The sequence below is a fragment of the Bufo gargarizans genome, chromosome 9 (genome assembly GCF_014858855.1).
Source record: "Bufo gargarizans isolate SCDJY-AF-19 chromosome 9, ASM1485885v1, whole genome shotgun sequence".
Classification (NCBI taxonomy): Eukaryota; Metazoa; Chordata; class Amphibia; order Anura; family Bufonidae; genus Bufo; species Bufo gargarizans.
This window is the reverse complement of record NC_058088.1, coordinates 85,055,229-85,066,898: the sequence shown is the minus strand read 5'-3', so window position 1 is coordinate 85,066,898 and position 11,670 is coordinate 85,055,229. Positions and strand designations below refer to the sequence as shown.

At 45.5% G+C, this 11,670-nt stretch overlaps 1 protein-coding gene across 1 annotated transcript; it reads left to right on the top strand.

Moving 5' to 3' along the window:
- Positions 1 to 997: 997 nt before the first annotated feature.
- On the top strand, positions 998 to 11,435 carry LOC122919785 (protein kinase C delta type-like). The gene is made up of 7 exons (XM_044268972.1): positions 998 to 1,403; positions 6,878 to 7,158; positions 8,116 to 8,207; positions 8,721 to 8,922; positions 9,452 to 9,595; positions 10,665 to 10,790; positions 11,307 to 11,435. Exons 1-7 carry the CDS (start codon positions 998 to 1,000, stop codon positions 11,433 to 11,435), a joined length of 1,380 nt encoding a protein of 459 aa, XP_044124907.1.
- Positions 11,436 to 11,670: the final 235 nt, after the last annotated feature.

Here is an 11,670-nt window from a genome sequence, read left to right as displayed (position 1 = left end):
ACCAGCTAAGTATCCGCTGTATGAGGGGCCCGGGCATTGTGGGTGAGTTTTCCAGGTTTGGATAACCCCTTAAATCTTGTGGACTGCATATGTCACTTAATAATTTAACTTAAAGGGGTTGTCCCATCTGGGACACTGAAGGTATATGGCTAGGATGTGGCACCAATGTTTGATTGATGTGGGTCCCACCTCTGAGACCCGCTCCTATCTAGAGAACAGGACTCACAAAGTGAAGCAGAGCCTGACACACATGTGCTCTCCATCCATCACTATGGGAGCTCCACAAATAGCCAAGCAAGTGCCCTCATCTATATGGCACTGCTGGGAGTAGTTCAGCCATGCATGCCAGGCTGCTTTCTGTTCACTTTGGGGGATCCCATTTTGGAGAAAGGAGCGGGTCCTAGCTATATGGCATCAATGTGCCAAAATACCCTTTGAAGTAATAAGATTTAAAATGTGATAACATCAATCAGTAGTGCTACAAAAGTTTCTGTCTAGCCCCAGCCTGACAACTGCTGTTACTATTCCCCCCGTCCCTGCGATCAGACTATGCAGGAAGTATAAGGGGGTCAATTTGTTCATACATTTTCAGGAGGAATAACAGAGGAATAGCACAACGCAGAGATTTATCATAACAACAGAATTTTTTATAAATATGGCACGCGTCGCCTACCATTTTTATAAGGCAAATTTTTCCTCCAACTTAGTGGCACATTTTATTTCATAAGAGTATTCAACGTGTTCCTTAAACCTCACAGTAAAATGGAAACTTAAATCCATTATATTTCAGATAAGAAATGTATTTTCAATACATATGTTCAAAAAGGGCCTGGCACAAACGGCTGAACGCTATTGGCCAGTTACTGGGCACATCACAATCCATGTAGCCAGGGCAACTGTGGTGCCAGTGTCTGAATGGTAGGTAGCAGTTAGAAGTGGCAGTTGGAGTTGAGTAGCGACGGTGGACATATCTGCTTACCCCAGGGAAAGCGCTGCGATGGATACAGAGGAGATTGCTGTGAAGAGGAGAGGACAGAAGAAGAGGAGACACATTTCTGACTCATCGGCTGATGAGCAGAAGAAGATGGAGGAAGAAGAGAAGAATATCATCAGGAGGAAAGGAGGGAAGAAGCAACGGACCATCCGGACCTCAGCTGATGAAGACAAGGAGACACCCAAGAGGAGCAAGAAGAGGAAGAAGAGGATAACATCCAGCTCCTCTGAGAAGATGTCTCCTAATCAACCCATGATTCCAGTGGATGAAGATGTGACTAAACAGCCAAAATGCGGTAAGAAGAGAAAACTCATCCTCATCTCTTCAAAAGATGGAAAGAAGTCACGGATCAAGAAAGAAGATGATGTCCTGAAGAAAGAAGACCAGCAGGAGGACCAGGGAGTCTCAGGTAGATGCACACATACAGTAATACAGAAGCTACACATCCTGGGCACATTGTATAACTTTACATTAATCTGTTCTGTAGAGCGGAGACCTGAGACAAGCAGAAGGAAGGGGATTCCACATTTACATCTGGGGTGTTACTAGGGGTGGGGGAGGAGTGCTAGCGGGCATGTACCCTGGGAGCGCCAACAAGCCATTCTGCCTGCTCAGGGTATTTAGATACTGGGCTAGGGCAGTGCAGTGTGAATTAGGCCGTACACAGGTCCGTTTTAAGCATTTAATGTTATTATAGGAATTATTTCTAATCCCCCAATAGTGTCCTGTATGAGTTGTCAGCAGATCCTGTCCATGGAGAGAATACAGGCTGTCATAAACAGCAGCCTGCATTGTGTATAGTACAACACTGTAACAACCCTGCATACACGGGAGTGATTCTGATACATGGACAATGTGGTTGTATTGTAAGTGATTAGAAGTCATCAGGAGTTCCAGGTCCCTATAAATGTACAAGGCCACATGCTGAGCTCATGTCTACAGATCCCTGACCTCCAAGGTGACTTCTAATATTCCTAATAATGTATTATAGGAGTGACACCCTTCAGCTGCTGCAGAACCTCTTTCTGTAGAGTTAGGTCACTGTCAGATGTATTTTGGTTACTATTTGTATGTCAAACCCAGGAATACAGAATACATAAGAAATACAGACGTCTCCATCCCCCTTTCTCTCTGTGTAGGTTCCACTCTGGGTTTTGGCTTACAAATACTGATCCCTAATATTGACCTGAATATAGAAGTGGATAGTGCCCCCAGTAATTAGATGAAAGAAGTTCTGCAGCATCTGAGCTGTGCAATTCTGTTCTGCAGCAGCTTTGACACAAAACGGTATTCATTTAGTTGATTTGGGGTCTGCATTTATTATGGGGTATGTATTGTTCCAGGGTTTGTATTCAGGGGTCTGCTCTGCGAGTTCGTAAGCTTTTAGTTTTTATGGCGCTCAGTGATGTTATCTTTATCCCGCGGATCAGCACAGTCATGGCGCTATTAAATATACATTGTTTTCCTTATGTTTTATTACATGTATAAAATAAAAAAAACTTCTCGCTTTGTGTGTGTGTGTTTTTAAAGCATTTATCATGTGGTGTATTTTATTAGGTTGGAAGTTTACAGACACAGTGACACCAATTAAAAAATTATTACTGTATATAATAAAAGGAAAGAGTTTTTTTTCGCTTCTTTAAATATATATTTTTAAATATGATTATTTTTATTGCACATTTGGCCCCCACTGTGGAGCCTGCTCCATATACTGTCCTGCAGCATTACAGTGTATAGGTATATGGTATGTCAGGAAGGGGACATGGGTTGGTTAACCATTATATGTCAAATTTATTTATTGATTATAAAAATAGAGCACATTAACCATTTAGGCCTCATGCACACGACCGTTGTGTGCATCCGTGGCCGTTGTGCCATTTTCCGTTTTTTTTCACGGACCCATTGACTTTCAATGGGTCCGTGGAAAAATCGGAAAATGCACCGTTTTGTAGCCGAGACCGTGATCCGTGTTTCCGGTCCGTCAAAAAACCTGTCCTATTTTTTTGACAGACAACGGTTCACGGACCCATTCAAGTCAATGGGTTCGTGAAAGAACACGGATGCACACAAGATTGGCATCCGTGTCCATGATCCGTGGCCGTAGGTTACTTTCATACAGACGGATCCGAAGATCCGTCTCCATAAAAGCTTTTTCAGAGGTGAGTTTTCACTTCGTGAAAACTCAGATCCGACAGTATATTCTAACACAGAGGCGTTCCCATGGTGATGGGGACGCTTCAGGTTAGAATATACTGAAAAACTCTGTACATGACTGCCCCCTGTTGTTAACTCATTGGTGGCCAGTGGGCCCCCCTCCCCTCCCCTGTAGTTAACTTGTTGGTAGCTAGCCCCCCCTCCCTCCCCTGTAGTTAACTCATTGGTGGCCAGTGGGCCCCCCTCCCTCCCCTGTAGTTAACTTGTTGGTAGCCAGCCCCCTCTCCCTCCCCTGTAGTTAACTCATTGGTGTCCAGTGGGCCCCCCCTCCCTCCAATGTAGATAACTCGTTGGTGGCCAGTTCACCCTCTCCCCTCCCTCCCCCTCCTAATTAAAATCGCCCCCCCCATCATTGGTGGCAGTGGAGAGTACCGATCGGAGTCCCAGTGTAATCGCTGGGGCTCCGATCGGTAACCATGGCAACCGGGACGCTACTGCAGTCCCGGTTGCCATGGTTACTTAGCAATTTGTAGAAGCTTCATACTTACCTGCGAGCAGCGATGTCTGTGTCCGGCCGGGAGCTCCTCCTACTGGTAAGTGAAAGGTCTGTGCGGCACATTGCCTATAGCACAGACCTGTCACTTACCAGTAGGAGGAGCTCCCGGCCGGTCACAGACATCGCTGCTCGCAGGTAAGTATGAAGCTTCTACAAATTGCTAAGCTACCATGGCAGCCGGGACTGCAGTAGCGTCCCGGTTGCCATGGTTACCGATTGGAGCCCCAGCGATTACACTGAGACTCCGATCGGTACTCTCCACTGCCACCAATGATAGGGGGGGCGATTTTAATTAGGAGGGGGAGGGAGGGGAGAGGGCCAACTGGCCACCAATGAGTTATCTACAGCGGAGGGAGGGGGGGCCCACTGGACACCAATGAGTTAACTACAGGGGAGGGAGGGGGGCTGTCTACCAACAAGTTAACTACAGGGGAGGGAGGGGGGCCCACTGGCCACCAATGAGTTAACTACAGGTGAGGGGGGGGGGGCGGCCGCACTGGCCACCAATGAGTTAACTACAGGGGAGGGAGGGGGGGCAGCCGCACTGGCCACCAATGAGTTAACTACAGGGGAGGGAGGGGGAGGAGGCCGCACTGGCCACCAATGAGTTAAAAACAGGGGTGGGGGGTCTGCCCCCTGCTGCCTGGCAGCACCTGCCAGGCAGCAGGGGGCAGTCATGTACACAGTTTTTCAGTATATTCTAACCTGAAGCGTCCCCATCACCATGGGAACGCCTCTGTGTTAGAATATACTGTCGGATCTGAGTTTCACGATCTAGCTCATATCCGACAGTATATTCTAACATAGAGGCGTTCCCATGGTGATGGGGACGCTTCAAGTTAAAATGTTCGGGTGTCCACTTGTGAGCTCCGTTTGAAGGGGCTCACAAGCGGACCCGAACGCTTCCGTCCAGCCCTAATGCATTCTGAGTGGACGCGGATCCGCTCAGAATGCATCAGTCTGGTAGCGTTCAGCCTCCGCTCAGCAGGCGGACACCTGAACGCTGCTTGCAGCGTTCGGGTGTCCGCCTGGCCGTGCGGAGGCGTGCGGATCCGTCCAGACTTACAATGTAAGTCAATAGGGACGGATCCGTTTGAAGATGACACACTATAGCTCAATCTTCAAACGGATCCGTCCCCCATTGACTTTACATTGAAAGTCTGGACGGATCCGTCTGAGGCTATTTTCACACTTAGAAATATCTTAACAATATAATGCAGACGGATCCGTACTGAACGGAGCCACCGTCTGCATTATATGAGCGGATCCGTCTGAGACTCCTGACTTTACATTGAAAGTCAATGGGGACGGATCCGTTTGCAATTGCACCATATTGTGTCAACGTCAAACGGATCCGTCCCCATTGACTTGCATTGTTATTCAGGACGGATCCGTTTGGCTCCGCACGGCCAGGCGGACACCAAAACGACTTTTTTCATGTCTGTGGATCCTCCAAAAATCAAGGAAGACCCACCGACGGAAAAACGGTCACGGATCACGGACCTACTGGACTCCATTTTTGCGGACAGTGAAAAAATACTGTTGTGTGCATGAGGCCTTAGATTCTGTAAAAATGTATCCATTTTAGAGTTATGACTTTTATTGACATAGTATAGCGCCACCTGGTGTTCACAGTGCATAGCAATGTGCAGGTCCATCTACTGAGCTCAGTAGAGCCGATTAGACATGCTCACTCCTCCAGAGCCAGGTCTCTGCATAGTGATCCTGTGTTCCCAGCAGAAGAGCCCATAGAAATAGCTTTCTGCATGGAAGAAGCCCTTCTTATTTAGCTCCTCTGCAGTGAGTACAGGGAAGAAAGCTATTTCTTCTAGCTGCCCTGCGGAGAACAGAGAGGACCACTGTGAAGAGACCTATGAGGACAGTGACTGACCTGTGACCAGCAGCACTCTGCTCAGTAGATGCAGATTGTTATACGCTTTAAACAGCAGGTGGCGCCATACTGTACATGTAAATGTCATAATTCTCCATGGGAGTAACAGCAGATAAATAGCACATAGGCTTCAGTGTTTATCATCCATTCCCTTAATGCATAATTACCTATATGTATCTCATATGTGATAAAGGGTTATATGGATCCAGCTCACACGTTGAGGTCACTCTCTATATATGGTGGATGCTGACAGTATAATACAGGAGACACCTGCCAGCAGTGCACAGGAACAGCGATGATGATGATACCGGTCTTTTAAGTCCTCCGAATGGAACCTCTGTGGAAAAATCGCAGGGCTCCTTACATGGCTCTAATAATAAAAACACATGTGTGTGTTAGAAAATGGCGATGCAAAGAATATTGTATTTTTTCAAAAACAAATTGTATATAGCTAAGTAAATGGAAATTTTAAAAGTTATGGCTCTTGCAATATTGAAAAAAAATCTAAACAAAAAACACAAAAAGAAAATCAGTCAATTCCTAAAGGGGTTAAGGCACTTGGTCTGGGGTCCGTATTTATTAAGGGGTCTGATTTCTGCATTTACTTTAGAGTCTGGTCTAGTTCTGTTAAAGGGGTATTCCCATCTAAGACAATGGGGTCATATTCTCTAGGATATGCCCCATTGTCTCATAGGTGTAGGTCCCACTTTTGGGACCCTAACCTATTTCATAAACGCAGCTGACAAAGTCCCAGAAGGCGCACCGCACAAGTACGACTGCCCTCCTGTCATTTCTATGGGAGGTAGAAAATAGCTAAGCCCCATAGAAATAGCTCGGCCTCATAGAAATAGATGGGAGCAGTGGCTGCGAAGCTGGGTGCGCGCCCATTCACTTCTATTGTGACAGCGCTTGGTGATGCCCGGACCAAGGGAAATCTGGGGTCCTCCAACCAGCACTTTCCCAGCTCGTTCTCGATATAGGTTCGGGTCCCAAAGGTGGGACCCACACCTATAAGACAATGGAAACATATCCTAGCGATATTCCCCCATTGTCTCAGATGGGAATATCCCTTCAAATAGAACAGTATAGACCCTCACTGATCACCATTCAGAGTCTATGGGACCGCTGGAGATAGCCAAGCTCTGTACTTGGCTATACAAATTCGGGAGTGTTGGCAGCTATCGTCTATCAGAGTAACATAAAGAGCCAAGCCAATCAATATGATATAAAAGCCTAAGATGGGAATATCCTTTCACATGTCTTTCTATTATTTCCCCCCTAGTCGAGGACAGCGGTGTTCGGCCAACCTGCTCTAGAAGCACAATCTCTGATACCATCAGGAAGAGATTAATTTTCCATCATGTGCTCGGGAAGGGAAGTTATGGTAAGGTCGTCTTGGCGGAGGATACTTCTAACCATCAGAAGTATGCTGTTAAGATCATCAGCAAGAGAGCCCTGCTTGCCGACTGCGATGAGGCGGATGTGTTGGTGGAGCACCGAGTCTTACAGCTGGCATCTGGGAGCCCCTTCCTTGTCCACGCGGACTTTGCATTCCAGACCAAGGTAAACTACTGCATCATACAGTCATAGGAATAGATGCTCCAGAATTCATATTACATGGAGAATGCATGCAGCTATTAAACCCGGCATGTCAGGAGTGGTGACAGGTCCTCCTTAAGGGAGCAAATAAAGGTTATTTATTCTATGGTGGCAGGTTATATCATCTTTTAATTTACTTTAATTGTGGACTATAAGGCGCCCCCAGGTTTAGATTACAGAAAATTAGAAAATAACATTTTCAACTTATTAAACCTTACCTGGTCGAGGTCACATATTTTGGGGTCTAGCATAGAGGGGGTTAATAGATTTAGTCAGTGTGTCATCTGCTGACCATAGAATCAAACCGCAATGGCGCATGTGATCACCTTATTAAATGTACCTACCCAAGTGTCTCCTGTCATTGCTCTGCAGTGTCCTGCTTCTTCTGCTGTATTATTTCATTTTTTAGGTACTTTTTTTCCTTCTGGGATCATGACATTGAACAGATACAGTACACATGCCCAACTCCTTGAGGTGCATATTACACACACAACTCAGCTCATCCATAAACACTGCATTACGTGAAGTTATGTAACAGGATCCTTCATTGTTTACCTCCAGTGGCTAAAAACCTACCCTCCCCATGTCATGGACACACAGACACTCGGCCCAATAAAGTCCAGGTATCTGTGTCGAGTGCTGTGCACCATATCTCCATCACAGGACCAAGACAGGTGTATAGCAGCTAGAAGGGAAACAATGACGGTTCCCATTCGATAACTGCAGGCAGAGATCCTAATAACTGAGAACTTGATACAGAAAGATTGTAAAATTGTAGAATCTTTCACTATATTCCAGGAATAACCATTACTGATTGACACTGGAATATCCCTTTAAAGATGACAGAAGCCACAGCTAGATTTCATATAGTAAATGTGTAGATGTTCTGATGGTTTGGTAATGGTGTCTTCTATGTCACAGATGCTTGTTCTACTTGGTCTGGAATACATGAGCTGCGGGGACTTTGATCAGTTCCTACGGGTGAAGGGGCGGCTTGACATCCCCAGTGCAAGGTATGGTTAAATAAGAACCTCAGCCAAACAGTTAGATAATGAGTCTGACAGGAAATATTAGATCCAGTGTCCGGCCTCATGCACATCACGCTGATGAGATCTGCTCCCCTGTTTGTCTATTCTCTTCAAAAGAAGAATCTTAGACAGAGAGGAAACGTTCCTCCAGGAATCACATCTCTGCGATGTGATCTTTTTTCTGATATCTCCCCAGTCTGATGTGAAGGAACCTTAACATATTCCTAGGTATTAAAGGAGCCTCCGGGAATAGATATTAATGGCCATAAGCAACACATTCTAGATCTAGAACATGACTAGGACTGGTTGCTCTTTAAAACCCTGGAATAGAAGTCCATGTGATTTTAAGCCACCATGCAGCCCTGGCCATAAGACGCTGCCTCATCATTTGAAAATGATAAGAAACATTATTGTCTCTTATTCTGGTGACTGGTAAGAAAGTCTAAGAGTCTTCTGTGTTATCCTTGCATTATATTCATTTATTTACTTTTCTGACAGATTCTATGCCGCTGAGCTCGTGTGTGGCATCCAATATCTCCATTCTAAGGGCATCATCCACAGAGACCTCAAGCCCGAGAACATCCTGGTGGCTGAGACGGGCCATATTAAGATCACGGATTTCGGTCTCGCACTTGAGAACATGCTTGGAGACCGCACAGCCACCGAATATGCTGGAACAGAAGGCTATGTGGCTCCTGAGGTGAGAAAAAGGGGAGTTTTCATCATTTTCACTGATCCATTTGTATTGAAGGGGTTCAGAATATTGATCACTCATCCTTAGGATAAGCATGAGCATCATATTGGTGGAAGTCTGACTTTTGGCACCACTGCTTTTTACCTGTTTAAGGGGCCACATTGATTGTGTAAGCACTTCATTACCTTCATGCCATCTACTGATCTCAGGGATCAGCTGTTATTGCCAGGGGAAGCTCGGGGTGGCCATTCATTTCCACTGCAGTGGGTGCTCGTGGAGAAACTTATATTAGAATATGCCCGTTCAAATGATTGAAGCCCCCCCATGTAACACTTGGTCACACTGAGTCTACAAGAGATGACTTTGTGGTTGCAGTTTATCTGCTGCTGGATGGAGGCAGAACATCTTGGCATCATTCAGCTAAACACCTTGAGTGACTCCATTTTATGCGATGTTGGCAATGGCAGAAGCCTGACCACCTACAAGAGTAGTATAAGTATAAACTATGTAGTCATTCTTCTCTCCTTCCTGGCAGATGCTGGATAAGGAGGAGTATGGTGTCGGAGTGGACTGGTATTCATTTGGTGTCATCCTAAATGAAATGATTACCAGTGAGTGTACGTACAATCCTAAACTGTTCGACACAACACACTCCATCGCTGAAGACATCATTAAAGAGGTCAGTATGTTACTGCATGACACTACTGTCTTATATACAATGTTACATGACAAGCTATGATAGAAGACATCTCCCCCTACAATACCCCATAGTGCACCATGATCTCCCTCACTAATACTCACCACTGTAGTGTTTAGGAGAGGTCCCCCCTCAGAGGTGCTGCTCGCTGGATAACAATACACAACCAGGACTTCTGTAGCATACAAGGTGATAATACTGGTCTCCACAACAGAGGATGCTGAGGAGTCACCCTTGAAGCCACAACCTGACCAGATCCAGCACAGACTTAGCAATAGCACAATCTCTGACAAGAGTCCTGGTCCGGAGCCTGGTTAAATAGGAGCAGCATGAGCTGCCATTTTTACCAGCACTGAGGCAGACATTATAGTCGTTTTCCCATGGTAACATTTTTGGGAATAAATTACCTATTGGATAGTTGGAATATGAGTTTCCCTTCAAAGTACGGGTCTGGTAGTTAATGTCCTGAGGACAAGTCTACATACTTAGTCCACCCCTCTGAGCTTATTTACCAAGCAGCCACAGATTTCTAAAATCTCCCATTGCTGACACTACAGCCCGAGTCCAGCATTCAGACAGAATAAACATTATCAAATTTAGGCCTCATGCACATGGTCGTTGTTTTGGTCCACATCCGATGCGCCATTTTGCCGGCTCGGATGCGGAAACATTCATTTCAATGGGGCCTCAAAAGATGCGGTCAGCACTCTGTGTGCTGTCCACATCCGTTGCTCCGTTCCGTGGCCCTGCTAAAAAAATATAACATGTCCTATTCATGTCCGCGCTTTGCGGACAAGAATACGCATTTATATTGAAAGCTGTACGTGCCGTTCGGCAAATTGCGGAATGCGCACGGACGCCATCCGTGTTTTGCGGACCGCAAAACACACCACGTTCGTGTGCATGCGGCCTTATCAAAACTAACGCAAGAGAAAAGTGGAGATTTCATTTCCCAGCTTTCCCCTGAAAATGTAAGATCAGGAATGTGATTGGTCATTGTGCTCAAAGGTCGTTATAGTCACTAAGTTCTCATTACATTTCTCATTTTCAGCTCCTCCAGAAAGATCCTGCCAAGCGCTTAGGAGTCCACGGTAACATCCGAGGCCATCATTTCTTCCAGCATATTGACTGGGTCTCAGTGGAAGCCCTTCAGATGCCACCACCACACATCCCTGTAGTAAGTACATAAACAGAAAGCCTACCATGCTGTAGATACACTTCATACACGGTATATGATTCTCAATGTCAGGGGCTTGATAGGGGACATGTTGGCAGGTAATAAGGAGGGGGCAGAGCCATCAAGCAGTAGGAACTGTGACAGGACATGGTGGTTTGGGGATTGGGCCGCTGAACTCCAACTCCAGTAATACATGTCAGCATACAGAGCTTTTATGTGTTTTCAGTAGTTCGCACTTTGAATGTATTTTGGAAGGTAAAGTCATAATTATATTTGTAACAAATAATTCTTAAATAAAACCGTTTGGAGGCAGACCCCAGTAACGAGTGCAGGCCACTACCCTAATATGGAATTTAATATGCTTTATACTCCTACAGAAAAATCATATCTTATTATAGTGGGGGATGAGTACATAAGGTAATCATATTACATGTGGAAATATTACCAGCATAAGCTTCATCTGTGACCAATTGTGATGACCATATCCTCATTTATATCTATTTCTTTTTCTTGTAGCCATCTATACCTCAAGGTTGTTCCACACGATTCAACCTGAACAAAATGGAGGCAGCAGCGGCCAAGAAGCGACGACTGCCACTGAAACATCAGGCCATTTTCAGAGGGTTTTCATTCGTCACCTGGTAAACCCTCCACCGGCTCTAATGTCACCAGAGCAAGATGTCCTCCTGAGCCCCTGGAGAAGACCAATGGATGGACAGAAGATCAGATCCAGGTATATAGATGGAAATAAGCAGTGTTCCTATACAGTTGAATAAATTTCCTAATGATTCAAGATTTAAGGTGCTCCAAATGTGAAGCTTAAATTTCATGAGCATTAAACATTTGTGTAAAATCCAGATATTGTATTGATTCATCCTGT

Coding starts and splice junctions, on each gene's coding strand:
- LOC122919785 (XM_044268972.1), top strand. CDS start 998: ATGGATACAGAGGAGATTGCTGTGAAGAGGAGAGGACAGAAGAAGAGG. Junction 8,923..9,451: donor AAGGCTATGTGGCTCCTGAG/GTGAGAAAAAGG, acceptor CCTTCCTGGCAG/ATGCTGGATAAGGAGGAGTA. Junction 10,791..11,306: donor CACCACCACACATCCCTGTA/GTAAGTACATAA, acceptor TTTTTCTTGTAG/CCATCTATACCTCAAGGTTG.